This window comes from Salminus brasiliensis, chromosome 23, assembly GCF_030463535.1.
Source record: "Salminus brasiliensis chromosome 23, fSalBra1.hap2, whole genome shotgun sequence".
NCBI classification, from domain to species: Eukaryota; Metazoa; Chordata; class Actinopteri; order Characiformes; family Bryconidae; genus Salminus; species Salminus brasiliensis.
Genome location: NC_132900.1, coordinates 6,654,800 through 6,674,323, shown reverse-complemented (window position 1 = coordinate 6,674,323; position 19,524 = coordinate 6,654,800). Strand labels below are relative to the sequence as shown.

The 19,524-nt window shown below is 43.4% G+C and overlaps 1 protein-coding gene across 1 annotated transcript in view; it reads right to left on the bottom strand.

Annotated features, from left to right (window-relative positions):
• Positions 1-19,524, bottom strand: part of ncana (neurocan a) — a 106,273-nt gene that overhangs the window by 67,661 nt on the left and 19,088 nt on the right. Inside the window, exon 2 of the mRNA XM_072668553.1 lies at positions 4,202-4,272. Within this exon, the coding sequence (XP_072524654.1) occupies positions 4,202-4,271 (70 nt within the window). The 5' untranslated portion in view covers position 4,272. The remainder of the gene's footprint in view (positions 1-4,201; positions 4,273-19,524) is intronic.

Below are 19,524 nucleotides of genomic sequence, written 5' to 3'. Positions count from 1 at the left end.
ATATACATCTATACACTGGCAAGTACTTATGGGCACCCACTCAAGTATGTATGTATGCAGCCTTTATTCTACAGCATTCTCACAGTATACCGTGGACTACCAATCCCATTATTCTGCACCTAATTCAAAATTCGCCATCAAGCCCACCTGAATCAACGGGCTCCTTGATGGCCAATTTCCCAATCCATATGTATCTAATGCACTGGGAGGGTGAAGACCAACACATGCCTCCTCCAACCCAAGCAACCAACGCGCAACCAACCAGTGCCACAGAGCAACCAATGTGCTCTGGGGAAAGCACCATGTACCCAGCTCTGATGCATCGGCCAGCAGACTGAGCCTTTGGACCGAACCTTTTGCTGCCTTTGAGGCTGTCTGTGTAAATAATTGGACTGCTCTTGCATCCAGTTCCCAGAGTGTTGACTTGGTGAAAACTTGGCACCTACGTTTAATAAGTTGATGAAAATAAATTCAGTAAAGCTAATAATAATAATTAGTTACATATATTAGTATATATATTAGAACAGCCCCCCCGCAGACTAACATGCGAACATTCTAAAGGGGGGCAGAATGCCACACAAGCAGAAATTGGCCTGGCTGTGGAAATGGCTTTCCCATCAGCCTCCCTCGACGTGTGCCCGTTGTTCGAGGGCGTCTAATTAAAGGGCGGCTGACCACAGCCTACAGGGACAGCGCTTGGCCAAAGATGAATTACAGGGCTAGACCTGCAGCATGACCTACACAGCCAGAGTGTTTCTGATGCTGCTAATGTCTATGGACAGCCATGCCTGACCGCTTCTTTCAGCAGTCTCAGAATAGAGAGATTAGAAGTGAAGCTGATCTATGGTGCTCTCACACACTTACAGAAGGCACAGGGCCAGTCTGGTTAAGGCAGAAGCACAGTCTTTGTACAGTGATGTACGAGGCTGCGGCATCCACTTGTACACCTATTCACTATTACTGAATTATCTAATCAGCCAATTGTGTGGCAGAAGTGCAGGACATTAAACCATGCAGATATGGGTCAGCAGCTTCAGATAATGCTCACACCAGCCATCAGAGTGGGGGAAAGCGTGGCGTGATTGTTGGTGTCAGAAATGGTTTAAGTGGTCTGCTGCTGATCTCCTGGGATTTTCAACATGACAGTCTTTGGGGTTTCTCAGAGAGGTGGAATAAAGAAATACAAGTTAACAATAATGGGAGTATGAGAGTGTATAAGATTTAGGGTTAACCCTTTAAATGGCAGGCATATTATTCGGTTTTTAAGGCTTAGTAAACTACTATAAATCAGCCTTAGTTTTATTCAGTAATCGGAAGTGGGAATTAATAAATTACATCTGCTTTCACTACAGAAGGCTACTGGAGTTAAAGTCTATGTAATGGTAAATATACTGTCAAATATTATTAAAGCAGTAAACCAAATTACGAGTCATGTCACATTTGAACATTTTGAGTTATGTCTGAATCAAATGTCACGAGTCATGTCCCGGTTGAACATTTCAAGTGTCTGAATCAGATGTTCCAAATCATGTCCGAATCTAATGTTCTAGGTCATGTCCCAATCAAATGTTACTAGTCATGTCACATTTGAACATTTTGAGTTATGTCTGAATCAAATGTTATGAGTCATGTCCACATTGAACATTTCAAGTGTGTGAATCAGATGTTTGAAAAGATGAATCTAATGTTCTAGGTCATGTCGGCATCAAATGTTACGAGTCATGTCCCATTTGAATGTTTTGAGTTGTGTCCGAATCGAATATTCAGAGTCATGTCCCATTTGAATGCTACATGTCATGTCAGAGTCATGTCACATTTTAATGTTCCAAATCATGTCCGAATCTAATGTTCTGGGTCATGTCCGAATCAAATGTTACGAGTCATGTCCCAATCAAACGTTACGAGCCATGTCCAATTTGAAAGTTTCTAGTTGTGTCCGAATTGAATGTTATGACTCATGTCCCAATCCAATATTTTAAGTCACATCTGAATCTAATTTTCCAATTTCCAATTTTGGTAGGCACTAACCACTGCATACCAGAGACCCCCCACAAGACCTGCCTATGGTCCCAGTCATCACAATCTGGTCCTTGTCTCAGATGGACCAGAATGTCTCAGATCCTTATGCTTGACCAGTTTCACTGTTCACTTGCTGTCTGATATGTTCACCCCTTGACAGATGTTTTTCACTTCAACTGTCAGTAGTGCTAATGTTATCCATCGATGTACAGTTCTATTTAAGTGTGAGGTGTCCGCAGCGGTTAATAAGGGCCACAGCTCTGGAGGAAAAGCTGTTAGCGTTGTGTTGTGTTGTGTAGGCTCAGAGAGTCTTAAGTCTTCTACCAGATGGAAGTGGTTGGAAAAAGTGATGTCCAGGGCGAGAGGGGTTGGCAAGGTCAGCTACAATCTTGCCAGCACACCTCATGACCCTGCTGTTATATATGTCCTATAGTGTTGGCAGAGGACTCCTGATTATCCACTCTGCTGTCTTGATTATGAGCTGGAGTTTGGATAATTCTTGTGAGCTGGATGATCCAAACCAAATGGTTTAGAGGATGTGAGGATGGACTTGATGATTGCTGTGTAGAACTGAATCATCAAGGCCCTTGGCAGACTGATTTTCTTCAGCAGCCTGAGGAAGAACTTCCACTGATCTGTTCTCTTGGCTTTGGAGCCCATGTTCCTTCCCAGTGTTGGTCCCTGGATATGTTAGTAGCCATTAACTACAGAGCCATGAATGTTGAGGCGCGGAGACAGGACAGAGGGGGTTTGGCTGAAGTCATAACCATCTCTACAGCATTTTTTGCGTTTATCAACAGGTTGAGAAGAAGATTTCTTCCAGTGCACATAGAACATACAATATATGTCCAAATGTTTGTGGACACCATTCAGCTACTTTATGTTGCAATCATTGTTCATACACAGCTTATCCAGTCCCTGTAAGAAAGTATTGCCAATAGAATAGGACTCTTGGGAGCAGAAAAATATGACCCTATTGGCACCATGCCTAATGCCCGTCATTAGCTAATGGGATATAAAGCTCCTCAGCATTGAGCTGTGGAGCAGTGGAGAGGGTGGAGTGGGTTATCTGGAATGATGGAATGGTGCCCCATCCAATACCTTTGGGATGGGAGTTGAGAATGTAGGTGGGGTGGTGATTATCCAACATCCTGACCTCACTAGTACTTCTTACTTTTTTAATTTATCCCCTACCCTATTTATTGTTTAGTGTCATTTTACCTTTAGTTTAAGACTGTGTTCTGTGTTTTTTGTTACTTGTCATACGTGTTGCTCTCACCAAGACAAATTCCTTGTATGTGCAACATACTTGGTGAAATAAAGAGATTCTGATTCTGAGATTCTGATTCTGATTCTGATTCTGATTCACTAACACTCCTGTGGCTGAAAGCAATAAGATCCTCACTGTAATCACACCAAAAACATGAAATCTTGAAATCCTTCCCTGGACAGTAGGGACTAGTACTTACTTCAACAAAAGCAGATAAACTCTTTTTTACTCTTGATTGCAGAAGAAACTTTGAATAAGCAGGTGTCCCAATACTTTTGTCCTTTGGACATGTGCCTGTTAGGCAGCTTATTTAGCTAATACAAGCTAATGTTTAATGTAAACTAATGGGTTAGCTAATGGACCCAATTAGCCAGCCGTATTTCTGCTGGGCGAATATTAACTTAAAGTGACTCAAAGTAATTTAACCAAATATGTTTCCATTAAACAGAGTTTCTACAGTATGGCATTATTTTGTCCAGATTCCTGGCTAATTGGGTATTTGCATAGGTCTTCAGGGGCCTGGAAGGTTTGATCTTAAAAATTCAAGCAGCACCAGCCCCTCCAGAATATCACTAACAGAATATCCCCAAACTTAATGTGTACATTTTTCAGCAATATTTTTCACCATACTTTTATCAGTCCCACATGATTGCACCCCATGACAGTCATAAAAGATCAAGCGCATCTTTTACGCCCCTGCTAGAAAAGCGGAAGTCAGTGACGACCCAAGAGTGTGTAATTATGGAGGAAGAGTTTTCTTTATGAGTTCTGGTAATAGTCAGAAATTCCCAGCTGGAAATCATCCCTTCCTCTTTACCGGTGATGAATTATTAGTGTTTGTGAGGGAGGTTTGCTGGAGCCATCAAAGAAAGTAGAGATCAAAAGCGGCTCTGAGGGAGATCCAACACTTACCACATCCAGCCCAGAGACTGAGAAGAATCGCCAGAGCCTGCAGCCCACCGACACCGCGTACACACACCATCCTGGAGAGGAGAAAAGAGACAGAAGCCCTGTTCAGACACAAAAAAACAAAGAACCTATTCTCCATAGCATGAAAAATTTAGCACATTCATACATACAGTAAAAATAAAAACACTGTCTGTGACTCTCAGACTCCTAAACATCGAGTGCTGACAGGATTTGAACTTATGACCTCAGGTGATAGCTTGACAAGCAGGCAGTTAGACAGTCACACCACTCTAGAGCTGTGAAGCCTAGTGCCATGTGTATTTCTGTGTCCGACAAAGAACGGAAAGGTAAACCTACTGTGAGCTGTGTTTTAAATAGCGTAGTTTCTCAGCTTTAGGGTGACCCTACAGTCTAACTACTGCTTAACAAGTGTAAGAAGGTCATGAGTACAAAGTCAAGCAAGGTCTCAGCGCTATACTGCCGAAAGACGTCAAATGACAGGGGATTTTTTTTTTTTAAACGCTCCGTAATGAAACTTGCAGCTGGTTAGTGTTTATTGAGCACTAGCAGTATCATCCATATGCTTAGAAAAGCATATTGTTATCACGATAACAAAATTTATCATATTATGATAAAATATCGTCATATTGCCCAGCTCTAACTGGACGTCATCGGACCTCAGAAAGACGTTGAATTTTAGTTGAAAATGAAAATGGCTCACATTAAAGACCCTGTTTATACCTGGTCAATCATCTTCAAAATCAGGATTATATCTGGATAAGGCCAAGACTCATAAACCTGCAGGTGTGAACGCACCCAAGACACATTCAAACCAGATACAAATTGGATCCCTCAAACCACTTCAGGAGGTCGCCTGAGACACTTGTCTTGCCAAAGTCAAATATCGCTTAAAAACCAACTGGCTTTACCTCAAGCTCCAACGTTAGGCAGATGTTGAATTTTGGTTATTTAACAGCATCACTTAACCATATCAGCATCTGGCAATGTTAGAATTTTGCACTGTGTGAACGTAGCATTATTTTAATAAATTTAAGCAGACATTGTGTGTTGCTGACCATACCTCACAACCCCAAATGTTGATATTTTACGGCAACATGACATTGTCACAATGTCATGTTGCCATAAAATATCAACATTGGAAGATGTTAGATGTTGTGTACTTGACATCAGTTAAATGTAAAACCAACAAAAACATCACTATTCTACTCCGTCAAGACAGTCAGTTAACATCTATGAATGTTGGTGGCCAGTTGGGACCTTCACAGTGTCTGAAAGCCCTGTTAAGTCCACGTTGCATTTCTCATCTTTTTCAGTGGTTAAACCGCCCACATCTTCACCTAGGAACAAAATATTAGCCCTTTGTAGGCGCACAGTCTTTTCAAGCAGCGACATTTTGAAGGACTGATTCAAACCCACGGTTGAAACATAGAGTGTTGATGCGAATAGTGGTCAAGGGACAGTGGTGGTTCAGTGATTTTGAGCACTGGGTCATTGATCACAGGGTTGTGGGTTCAATACTTAGGTCTGCTAAGTTGCCACTGATGGGTTCTTGAGCAAGGCTAAGGCTAAGGGAGCTACCCTCCCTGCTCCAGGGGTGCTGTAGCAAGTTCATTCGAAGGAATTTTCACAAAAACCAAAGAGGTACTTATTTACATCTACAAAAGAATAGACTATGCGTCCAAATGTTTGTGGACACCCCTTCTAATCAATACATTCAGCTACTTTAATTGCTGGCACATACACATCTTGCCTAGTCCTTGTAGAGAAGTACTGCCAATAGAATATGACTGTCTGTAGGAGATTAACATGAACATGGAAGGGTGGTGCATCCGATATTTCTGGGTTGGGCAGTAAGGGATGAGGTAGGGTGTTAATCCTCCAATATCCTGACCTCACGAATGCTCACAATTTGCTGAATGCAATCAAATCCTCACAGCAATGCTCCAGAATCTAGAATCTAGTAGAAAGTCTTTTTCCCTGGACAGCGGAGACAGTTACTCCAAAAAGCAGGATAAACTCCCCGTGATTATGGAGGAAACAAAAAATGAGCAGGTGTCCCAATACTTTTGTCTTTACAGCGTATGCCATATTAACCTAAACGACGGGTGGCAGTTTTCCAATGGTGACCATCCTGATCCGATGGCATTTTATTTTAGCCCTCCATCAGATCGAGCCTCTGAGTACAACTGCCTGTGTAAAAGGTGCTGGTGGGGGATGGAAAGATTGAATAAGACTCAATGTTCTCCTCTCCTCTGTATTTCCTCGATAGGGAGAGATTCTGCCCTGGGTGTTGGAGTCATGATCAGAATCTAAAATGAGCTTTCACTGCTGAGGGTCATACACACACACTCTCACACACACACATTCATTAAGGAAGAAAGGATTCCACCAAAGACTTTATACTGCTGTCATCTAACTGCACTCTTACCCTCACCCACTTTCTCCATTCTATATCTCTCCCTCTCCCCCATATTTCTTTGGTCAGCGGGACCTGCTTCATAATGGACTCAGTGGAGCTCCCCAACGCTTACATGGTTCAAGAACTTCACTGCTCTTCTTGAATGTCACTCTCTCCATCTCTCTCTCTCTCTCTCTCCATCTCTCTCTCTTTATATATTTGGAATTATTCAGTGCTGATGATCTATAAATCCTGACCTTCATCCAATCTCTCACCATCAGCAAGAATACAGCCAAGCTGCCAGCTCCAGAGCTCAGAGAGCAAGCCTATCTCTCGCTCTCTCTTTCTCTCTCTCTCTCTCTCTCTCACACACACACACACAAGATAAGGCTGAAAAGTGAGAGTCTCTTTCAGCTGAGAAGTGCAAAGACATTAGTTAACAGAAAGGGCACAGCCTAAATACACATATGCATGCGACAAAAGTATTGGGACACCTGCTCATTCATTGTTTCTTCCGAAATCACAGGGCGTTTATCCTGCTTTTTGGAGTAACTGTCTTCACTGTCCAGGGAAAGGCTTTCTACTATTTTTTGGTAGAAAAATTTGGAGGAGCATTGCTGTGAGAATTTGATTGCATTTAAAGACAATAGCATTAGTAAGGTCAGGAAGCTGGATGATGATCATCAAACCACCTCATCCCCAACTCCACAACTCATCCTAAAAGTACTGGATGGAGCGCCATCCATCATTTCAGAGAACACAGTTCCACTGCTCCACAGCTCAATGCTGGGGGGGCTTTATACCCCTCTAGCCAACGGCTGGCATTAGGCATGGTGCCAATAGGCTCATGTTGAGTCCTATTCTATTGGCAGTGTTTATCTACAGGGACTAGAAAAGCTGTATGTATGTATGTGCATTTGCCCATCTGTGTCAGCAATGTGTGACAGGGGTTCGAGACCTGGTCTGGATGACTATGCTGCGCTACACCAATAAGAGTCTTCCGGCAAGACTCCTAACACTGCATTGGCTCACCTCTGTAATATGAGTAGCCTTGTAAGTGGCTCTGGATAAGAGCATCAGCTAAATACCTAAACAGGGTCTGTCAATTTAGCTCTGAACAAACACACTCACACTTACTTATGGGACACACACACACACACCTTCCTGTTGAAAAATGAAAAACACTGGGCTGTATTAGTCCTGTGTGTCCTTTATGACTGTGCAGAAGGAGAGTGAATGTAAATGCGCGTCCACGCACTGAATAGGGAAAGTTGGAAAGTTGGATTTTAATCGAATATGGAACAGCAATCAGGTAGCCTGGCGGTCGCACTCGCAGAATGATAATGAACAGTCCCTATTTTCTTATTCTCTCTCTCTCTCTCTCTCTCTCTCTTTGTCTTTCTCTTTCCCTCTGCCTTGGCACTCACTGCATTTCCCTCAATCTCCTCCGGCCCCAAAAAAAAAACCTTCGTTGCTCCCCTTTCCCCCCACCTCTCTCCCTCTCTCTGTGGGTGGTCGGCTTCTTCCACAGGTTCTCTTTAATCTCATTATCTCATTGTTTCATTACAGCAGCCGTGCAAAGAAAACATGGGCGCTGGAGTCATGTTTAAATTTTTAATAGCGTCAACTCAAGGTTGAGTGGTGTAAAAGAGGGGTGTAAAAATGCACCGATACCTGATACGTTGTGATGTTATGTCAGTATCAGCTGATTACAAAAACATATATAATTATCTCGTCTCTCTGTAGTCCACTCCTTCCAAAACCAACTGGACCAACTCAGCTGAACCAAACTGGAGCTGAACACACATCAGTGGTGAAAGATTCAGCTCACTGTTCACTGGTAGGACTGAAGAAAGACAAACCTGGGGAAGCGAGTGGAGGCGCAATGCACTGAGAGGACACAACGAGAGGACAGCAACAGCATCCAGCAAGACATAGGAATAATTACAGTGCTCTTGTTACAGTGGTAAAAAGATTTTTTCACTCAATGCTTCATCCTGAGGTAAAGTAACAGGGTGGTAAAATGCTTTGAAATCATTATATGCTCCATAAATGCATTATTTGACACCTTTAATGCTGGGCTACACATAATGCATACTACATGTCCAAATGTTTGTGGACACCCCTTCTAATGACAGTATCAAGCTACTTTAGGTTGCACCCATTGTTGGCACAGCCTGTATGGCACAGCTTATTGGCACCATGCCTAATGCCAAGCGTTGGCTAGAGGGGTATAAAGCCCCCCAGCACTGAGCTGTGGAGCAGTGGGGCTGTGTTCTCTGGAATGATGGATGGTGCTCTGTACAATTCTTTTGGGATGAGTTGGCCTCATGCGATCAAATCCTCACAGCAATGCTCCAAAACCTAATTTGGTTTTCTTTCTTCTCTCTCTCTCTCTCTCTCTCTCTCTCTCTCTCTCTCTTGTTCTCTATGTGTCTCATCCTTTCCCCATTCCTTTTCTGTTTACCTCCCTTTTCAACTTTCTCTCTCTTTGATTTCACAGTACTCATTCTCTCTCTCTCTCTCTCTCTCTCTCTCTCTCTCTCTCTTTCTCATGCTTCTGTCCATTTCTCTTCTTGCTCTCTTTCTCTTTTTTATTCTCGCTTTCTCTCTCTCTTCCCTCCTGGAGGCTTTTCATTTTATTGGCAGCTCGTCTGTGTGCTGTGAGCTGAGCGAAGTTGGGCTTTAGGCCAGTGTGTCGCTCTCTCTGCCAGACTCTCTCTCTCTCTCTCTCTCTCTCTCTCTCTCTGTCTCTTTCCAGGGTGGTGCCCGCGTGGTGCCCGTTCAGTGGGCACTGGGTGCTCTCTCTCTGCATGAATAATGGATGGGCTACATAAGCTCTCTTCACACTCGTCTGCTCTCTGCCAAGGGTTGAGTTGGCGAAACGCGAACAGGCGAGCAGTGTGTTCAGTAAGCCAGGGACATGCCCCCACACAACACACACACTCACACACACATACACTAACTGATTCCCACCATGCACCCTTGTTACCCACGGTTGTAAATCTCTGACCTCACAAGGATTTGGTTCAATACATAAAGCTTTTTATTGGATTTTACATTTGAAAAAGTTCCAATAATTTAATTTCACCCAAAAATGAACACTGAATGAAAATTTATATTATAGGTGGCACCAATCTGGACTAATATCAGCAACCAGAGATACATACACTATAAGGACAAAAGTATTGGGACACCTGCTTGTTCATTGTGTCTCCTAAAATCAAGAGCAGTTTATCCCGCTTTTGTTGGAATAACTGTCTCTGCTGTCCAGGGAAGAAGGCTTTCTACTAGATGTTAAAGCGTTGTTGTGAGGATGTGATTGATTCAGCAACAAGAGCATGACTGAGGTCAGGATGTTGGATGATCACCATCCCACCTCATTGCTAACTCCCCAACTCCACATTTCCAAGGTACTGGATGGTGCACCAAACAAAGCAAAACAGAGAAATGGAGCGAGAGAGAGAGAGAGAGAGAGAGAGAGAGAGAGAAAGGGATGGGGAGAGAGAGACAGAAAAATAGAGAGGGGAGAGAGTAGATGTGTGAGATAGAGAGGGAGATAATTAACATGAAAGACAAATAGAGAGAGAAAAGAGAGAGAAAGAGAGAGAGAGAGAAAATGGAAAAAGAAAAGAAACAGTGAAGGGTGTAAAAGAGAGGAATGAGAGAGAACTAAGAAAGGATTCACTAGAAACAAGAGAAGAGAAGGGACATAAAGAGAGAGAGAGAGAGAGAGAGAGAGAGGGAGGATAAAATGCAGGTAGGGAGACAGTGAAAGGTGGAAAGAGAGAAATAGAGGTAGAGAAAGACAAAGAGAAAGAGAGCACAAGGAGAAATGAAAAAAGAGGAAGAGAGTGCTGATGTGTTTGTATGTGTGTGACAGAGAGAGAGAGAGGGAGAGAGATAGAGAAAGAGAGACAGAGAGAGACAGAGAGAGAAAGAGAGAGAAAGAGAGAGAGAGAGAGAGAGAGAGAGAGAGAGAGAGAGAGAAATAACTGACATGATAAATAACTGACAACTGACTGAAGTGTCAGATCGAAAAAACAGAAAGAAAAAACACTGAAAAGTAGAAAGGCAAAGAAAGAGAGAGAGATGAGAGGGACAGAGAGAAAGAGAGAGAGAGAAAAAGAGAGATAGAGGGAAAGAGAAAGGCAGGAAGAAAGAAAATGAGATAAGGAGTGAAATGAAGAGGGAAAGGGTGAGCAAGACACCAAAAGGCATAAAAAATGAGAGGCAGAGAGAGAAAAAGTGGCAAAGGTTAGACAAGAAGTCGAGAGAGAGAGAGAGAGAGAGAGAGAGAAAGAGAGAGAGAGAGAGAGAGAGAGAGAGAGAGAGAGAAGACAGTGAGAGGAGAAACAGTGGGGAGGAAGAGAAAGACAGGATTGGTGTGAGAAAGCGCCAAATCATGGCTCTGGATTGCAGCCAATGTTCTACAGCCATGTAGCACCAGCCAGGGCATCGCTGAGGGCGAGAGCGCAAAAGCAAGAGGAGGAGAGCAGAAAGAGAAAGAGAGAGAGAGAGAGAGAGAGAGAGAGAGAGAGGAAAAGAGAGAGGGAAAGGCAGAAAGAAAGCCAGCGCGAGAGAGCACCAGAGAAAGAAGAAAGGAACAGGAGAAGCGAAAGGGACAGCTAAAGAGAGACTTATTTACAGGCCTGGGAAGGCCGTGCTCTCTGCATTGACTCCAGCGGTGGCGGAGAGAGAGTCTATTGAGATTGAAATGGGGAATGAGTTTCTGAATGACTGAACAGCCTGACGCAGCTAATGCCTCCAACTGTAAACTCTCTGGCAAACCCCGTCCACCCCGCCCCGCATAGCCATTTAGCTTTTCAGGCCTTTCAGGCTTTCGGGCCTTTCAGCCGGCTGTGATTTAAATCTCATCGGTTAGCGTCGCTCCTTGCAGCAGTAATTGGGGTTGGATGGCACAAAGAAGCAGCGGCAGGCCATTCAAATTGGAAGATTTGAACCAGCAACGTCTTGGGTTCCGGACCATTAGACCGGCTAATGGGCCACACCGCAGGGTCCCCTCGATACTGCTTCTAGTTGGGGAGACTCTCGAGGGGCTTTTCAAATGGCTAATTCGACAGCGTATCTTCTGAGGACGCCTATTAACCCTATCTTACCCTATCTTAAATCTTTAAGTGGACAACAGCAGCAGACGATCTTGCCTTGAGCAGAGAAAAGGCAGCAAGAGAGGCAGCGAGAGAGGCAGCGGGAATGGCTGTGGAAGAGTTAAGGAGTTATTCAGAACATACGCGTCTGGGAGGCTTATGCAAAAGCCCCAGATCCAAGACATTTTGATGGCTTCTTTACCATTGCCGACTTTATCCCTAGTCTGGGTGACTAGAAATAAGTGGATTATCTAATCGCCGGAAACACGCGCCTAGGGGGGAACGGCGGCCAGCAGAGAAGTTGACACATCTAAGGGAAAGCCAATGACGTGGAAGTGTGGAGCTGCTAAGGGTTTGCCATGAAGTGTCACGAAGCTTTGGGATAAACGCTGTGATAAGGCGAGATGTACAGGACACGCGATTAGCAAAGCGCTAGCGAGCCACGTAGCCAATACCCTCCAGCGATTGCAGTAAGAAGACATCAGCCCTCACGCTAAATCACGCCTGTGGAAGTTGTCCAATATTACGGTCCTAATCCCTCTCAGCATGCCTCCCTCCATTATGACAAACATGAGGGCATCCCTCTAGGGCCTGAACATAAATCCCCCTGGGTGTAGACAGCGCCCTGTTAGGACCCTTCACTTAATCAAAGTTCCAGTGACAGAGTTGATGGATGAGTCCTATAGCGCAGGCGGCCATATTGGAAGCGTTGCGATGCCATAACCCTCATCGATCCAGTGCTCCTTACTACTGAGGGGGGCTGGGCTGCAGAAGAGTGTAGCTTCAGTAGAAAGAATGAAAGCAGGGACAGGAGATCCAGTACCAAATCATACAAAATCCCAATGCCAATCCCAGTTGTAAATTCTACAGTCAGCGTACATCAATAAAAAATATACATGGACAAAAGTATTTAAGAAATTAGGGGTATTAAAGAGTTACTACTGTTCAAGGTAGGCTTGCTAATAGAATATTACATTTACACTGCTGTGAGGATTTGATTGCATTTAGCAACAAGAGTGTTAGCAAGGTCAAGATGTTGGATGATCACCACCCTACCTCATCCCTAACTCCCCAACTCATCCCAAAGGTACTGGATGGAGCGCCATCATTCATCATTCCAGAGAACACAGCTTCACTGCTCCACAGCTTAATGCTGCTGGAGGACTTTATACCCCTCTAGCCCACACCTGGTATTAGGAGGCATGGTGCCAATAGGCTCATGTTTATGATCAGCTTGGTTGATGCTGGTCATGCTGATCAACCAGCTTACTCATGTAATTACTCATAATTCATCACAGCTCACAGGTCAGTTTCCACCAGCTACGTTTAACAGGCATATGGCTGTAATGGGTTTTTCCTGGTCAGTACACTCAGACTGCGAGACTCACTGTCTGGAACTTTCCTTTCCTGCACTCTGAAATCACAACCTTGCAGACATATCACCCATCTTGTCCATCTAGAAGAAGGATGGGGATGATTGAGTACCTAAATGTCAACGCTACATGGTCTGTTATCAAAACGTCTACTTCCAGGAAGCGTTTCCATTTTTCTAGGACCCACATGACCGCTAAGCATTCCTTTTTCCGATGTTTCACAGCCTTGAGAAAGCTAGTAAGCTGTATGCAAGAACATCCCTCTATTTCTTGGGTCAGTATTGTGGTGGCCGTGAGCTCTGAGTGGGTTTGTACATACGTTTTTACTGGGATCTAGTTAGGCTTCCCAAATGGGCCCTGTTACTACAGCCCACCTTAATCTCACATGGGTCCCATCTAGGCCCCATGTGCAGTGTACAACCCAGATGGGTATCATGTGTACCCCCTCCTGATTCCATTACTTACCTGGTGGGCATCTATATGTGGTGGGCATCAACGTGGAACCTGAGGACAAAACATTCTGGTTCCCAGATGGGCTAACCATACAGGCTGATACCCCTCTAGCCTACACCTGGCATTTGGCATGTTCATGGTTCTCTGCTCCAGAAAGTCCTATTCTATTGGCATTACTTCTCTACAGGGACTAGACAAGCTGTATGTGTGTGTGTATGGGCAGAGCTTAAAGTAGCTGAATGCATTCATTAAAAGGGGTGTCCACAAACATATGGACATACAGTGTATATGTATATTTTTTGTATGTATTACTGTGTGTGTGTGTGTGTGTGTGTGTGTGTGTGTGTGTCAGTAATCTAATTACACTCACATCCAGCAGCACTGTGGGGAAACTCAGCCTTGCTACAGTGTGTGGGTGATTACTGATTCCTCGAGATTCACACACACACACACACACACACACACACACACACACACACACACAGATAATTAAAACAGGAGAGGAGGTGGAATTAGAAATAGACAGTTTGGATATAAAGGAAAGATAAGACTGCAGCCTGGCAGTCCAACAACATCCAAACCTCAATTTTACCATTTGTATAGACTGCAGCTCAGAACCGCCCACACGCTGACCACTCCACCATCACCTGAGCCTGCATGACAGCTCCCGCAGCCCTCAACCAGCGTTCACCACCAGTCTTTCTTACAGTACTGTTTCTTCTGAAATCAAGGCTATTAAAAGGAGCCCATCCTGCTTTTGTTGGAGTAACTGTCTCTACTGTCCAGGGCAGAAGGGTTTCTACTAGATTTTAGAGGAGCATTGCTGTGAGCATTTGATTGCATTCAGAAACAAGAGCATTGGTGAGGTCAGGATGTTAGATGATCACCACCCCACCTTATTACCCCCAACTCATCCCAAAAGTATTGGATGGAGAACCAACCATCATTTCAGAGAACACAGTCCCACTGCTTCAAAACTCAATGCTGGGGGGCTTTATACCCCTCTAGCCCACGCCTAGCATTAGGAGGCATTTGGCCAAGAGATTCATGTTTATCTGCTCCAGAGAGTCCTATTCTATTGGCTGTATGTCTCTACAGAGACTAGACAAGCTGTGTGTGTGTATGTGTGTGTGTCTGTGTGCATTTGCACAGCCTGTCAGCAATAGGTGCATTCATTAGACGGGGAGTCCACAAAACATCTTGTTGTCTGACCTCAAATATTAAAATCTACATTTTGAACCTGATGATAGAGAGACAGAGACAGGGAGAGAGACAGAGACAGGGAGAGAGACTATTAGGATTAGTTAGATCAGTTAGATTTCACAGTTAATGTCCCAATTAGCTCTTAGGTAGAAGTGGGTGGAATGTAGGTGCAGAAGAGAGTGTGTGTGTGTGTGTGAAGGGGAGTCGTCAGATTCAGAGTGCTCTTCACTGTCTCTATGGTCTGTGATGGACAGAGCTATTATTATGCTTTAATCACACTTTAACTAAACTGTTATCTCTCTCTCTCTCTCTCATCTCTTTTTTCTCCCTTTATGCACTGTTGTAAGCAATTATGATCAGCTCTCCAGCTGAAGTGATGGTGAGCAGATGCTGGACAGACAGAGCAGATCAGTGTAAGCTGAGGCAAGCTGAAGTGCCTCATAAACCTCCGTCTCACAGCAGAAAACTAATCAGACGCGAGGCTGAAAACAAGAGTGCGGGAAGAAAACATAGCACCATGAAAACGACGGATAATTAGAATTAATCTCTGTGACGAAATGGAAATGCACACCACCAGGTTTTGCGCCACAATTGCAAGAGGTGGGACCTTTCTGGTGACATCGCCATGCAGCCTGCATCCCATTTGTGTGACCAATAGGCTGCTAAGAAGGAGTTTTCATAGGACAGGGCAGTCCTACCGAGGACCAGCTCTACCTCGACTGCAGCCTAGGCTTTGAAAAGCAGCTAAAATGGATCAGCGAGAAATCTGAGCGGCGCACTCTGCGTTAAAGCCTGGCTCTTTGGATCTGGTTGCCAGCAGATACAGTTAATTTGTTATTTTGTTGACACAGCGATCCCCACACTCTACAACAAGACCAAAACCGAAGTCATGGAATCACAAAAGAAAAGTGATTAGGGTAGGATAGCTGTAACTGCGTGAACATCCATTACCACAGAATCTGATGTCATCGCAACCCACAGGTGCAGTAATGGCAGAGCTGTTAAAGAGTGTAGCAGGGGAACGGCAGATCGCTGAGAAAGGTTTAGTGTTCGTTACTAATAATGCTCCAACATGGCTGCTGCTGCTGAACTGGGCAAACTGCTACATGTGAAATGCTGTGCCCACACCCCAAACCTGGCCTCTCAACAAGTACTGAAGTTGTCCACTGTGGCAAGGCTACCCCAACGCAAAACCTTCCAGCCACATCACTTCCATTTGTTTTATCAATAAAAGATACTGGAAGCAAATCTATGATGGATGCTTACAAATACTTTACTTTAAAAGTACCACAGTGAGAAACGAGAAACTCTGTCTAGAAAAAAGAGGCATCATGAGTCATCAATAATCGCTTAATATCACATAACATCTCTCTGAATCACAACTAAATGGAATCATGAGGTGCACAGAGATTCCCACCCCCACTGAGAACACTCAAATCACCAAATATCCGTCATAAACTCACCAAATTTCAGCGTCAAAACAAAGTTAGCCATTTTAATGCCACAGAAATTTGGTGAGTTTGTGTTTTCATGTGGGATGAACCATTCCAATGCCATTGCAAGGCTATTTTCAAAAGAAACAAGCCAAGAACAGATGGTCATTTCTTCTGAAAATAGCCTTAAATTATACTAATCGCTTTACAAACACATGGGATTCTGCTTATGAATTCTATTCAACTTTATGCTTGATGCTGCTCAGCTGTCTCATTCATTTCAGACTCATCTTCTTCATCTGGGAAACAAATTATTTGAAGCTTGTGAAGTTGCAGAGTCCTTGCATCATATTAGCCTCGTAATTGCAAAAACACATTTTTTCATATATCATTGAGATGATTTATAGTGAGCTTTGGAGTGGTAGCATACCAGCAACAAGTGAAATCTGAAACTCGTGCATTAGGAAAGAAAAGCAGCGTAAAAGCACAGCACACCACATAAACAAACAAACAAAGCCTCACTCTGACAAAGCAGCCGCAAAAAAAGCCCCACGTCTAATGAAGAGATGATATTTACCTTAAATGCCAGGTTAGCCGTCTGGCATTTCTGTTTGTCTGGCATTTCTGAAGACTGAGAGGGATTCTGGTTTCAGTGTGTGCATGAAGCCAATGAATTCATCAGTCCCACAATAATCAAGCTTGGCTAAATAACAGTGTCACCTTCAAAGAGCTCTACAAAGTAACTGGCCGCTGGAGATCGATTCGAATCCATTTCTATTCATTCCAAATTCAATGCCATCGGGTCGCCACCTTCAGATCAATGAATCATCAACGATAGATCAATGTTCAAACCCTAAAATAACATTCCCTGCTATTCAGAGCAACTGGATAGATCTGAGTTCTGAATCAAGTTAACTGAATCAAACTCTAATCCTAATGAATCCTAATGATGATCCTAATGAAGATTTCACCTGAATCACTGAATCACTGGCCAAAGAATCAAAAGCAAAGAACATGGATGTAATTGAATTTCAGCAGATTGAATCATGATGAAATTGAACATTTCCTGATACTCTGAATCCTTTCCTAAAGAACTGTTATTAAATTGAATCATAAAGAATTTCTTTTTTAATTCTTCCCCATCACCTGTTATGCTCCCAACACTTTATAGGACCTGTTTTCGAAGGTAATGGCCACTGCATTACCAGAAAACCTCCACAAGACCTGCCTGGTGTTTTGGAGATTTTCTGACCCAGTGGTCTAGCCGTCACAGTTTGGTGGCTCAGCTTCACCATCAAGAACTGACTGTTCACTTACCGCCTAATATGTAGATCCCAGCCCTGGACAGATGCCAGAGTAAATTAAGATAATCAATGTTTTTAACATCATCTGTCAGTGCTAATGTTATGGCTGATCGGTTATTTGTTTCTCTTTTGTAGTTCCCTAAAGATCCTCCTAGAGAACCTTCCTTTGTAAACTTAATGAAAAGGTTCTTTACCAGTTAAAGTTAATATTCAAGCTGAGAACCTTTTAGAACCCTTTATTTTTAGGAAGGCGATGTTTCATTCTTCGTTTCTTCAGGGCGAAGTTATTTCTGCCACTTTTTTTTCACGGCGGGCCTGAACACAGAGGGGGTGGAGTAGATGCCCGGGTGCAGTCTGTACTTTGCTCAAGGGCACAGCAACAGCAGGCAGTCTCCTGTGGTGCGCTGTATCAGGATCAAACCAGCAACCCTACAGCTGCTACTCAGTAGTCCTAACCTCTGAGCCACCTACCACACCACAGAAGCCCTGCATGTAAAAGCTGCAGTAGTTTCACCTGAAGATCAGCTGTAATTTACGGGATGCTCTGTCCGTTTTAATCCAGTATGAATCTGCAATCTGTAGTTTCTCCAGTAGTAAGTGCGACACTACTACATGTTTGTGGACATTAATGCATTTAGTGACTTTAAGTTGCACACACTGCTGACATAGATGTGCAAATGCACACCACACACAGCTTGTCTAGTGCCTGTAGAGATGTACTGCCAATAGAATAGGACTGTCTGGAGCAGATAAACATGAACCAGCATAAATCATAGGCAGGCATGGGCTAGAGGGGTATGCAGTGAAGGCGTTGAGCTGTGGAGCAGTGGAACTGTGCTCTCTGGAATGATTTCGGTGCTTCATCCAATACTTGTGGGATGAGTTGTGGAGTTGTGGATGAAATCAAATCAATGTAAGGATCAAATCCTTACAGTAATGTAAAGTTCAAAATCTAGTAGCCAAGCCTTCCCTGTACAATAGAGACAGTTACTCCAACAAAACTCTTGATTTAACACCTTTGATTTTTGGAAGAAACAATAAACACACAGGTGTCCCAATAGTTTTGTCCATACAGTGTATCTCCAATACTACATAGAAAGTATATTTTGTGTAAATAAACTATAAGAGACGACATCTATGGTCCTAAAAGCAGTCCTGTTGTTGTCGACGGCCGCTTACTGTGGTGTTACAGATCCTGCAGTGTAATTTCTGTCCCTGTTACATGTGGTAATTTAGGCAAATTACACAGATACTTTATCTCATACTAATCATCGAGTCAAATCCTGACAAATTACACTACACAGCCTCCTCCAGTAAAACTAATCCAGCACTAACAGCGCTTAACTGCCTGCACCTCCATAAAGTCCAAATACAAAAGACTTCAAGCTTTCTCAACGCTGCTGGAGTCTTGAACAGCCTCAGTATCCATTTAAGAGGGCGAAGCCCAAATTCCTCTTGACATTTTGGTTAAGCCTCACTCTGAAGCTAGACTTCTACTTTTCTCTCTTTTTGAAGGGTCCATATTATACATTTCCTCCATTATTTTCCTTTTACATTTCACACCTATTCCTAATCTGTGTTTATCCCCTGCAAATAAACAAGCTTCTTACTGTAAGAAGGAAACAGAAGCAGATAGGAAAGACAAGGTCTGTGCTGATTGGCTACTCTATGTTAAAAATGTGTTAAAATGTGTGACTTTAAATTGAGCTGAAATCCTCAGGAATGAAATTAGTAATTTCTTTGCTTGTGAATCAGTTTCATGTGAATGGGTGGAGCTAAACTGCTGTAGGCTGAATGGGCAGTCATATGTAAATGTGTTCAGGGTTGTGACATTACAACAACGAATTGAAAATGGGCTGTTTTTGGAGCTTTTGTTTCACATGTGAAACATGCAGAATGGAGTGGGGGTGGTAAATGTTACACTTTGAAACTTGTAAGGAAGAAAGGAAATTTCAGCTTTTATCATATGGGCCCTTTAACCCTTTTAATGGACCTCCTGCTTGGTGTAGAGTGAGGGTAAAGGAACAAGGCCC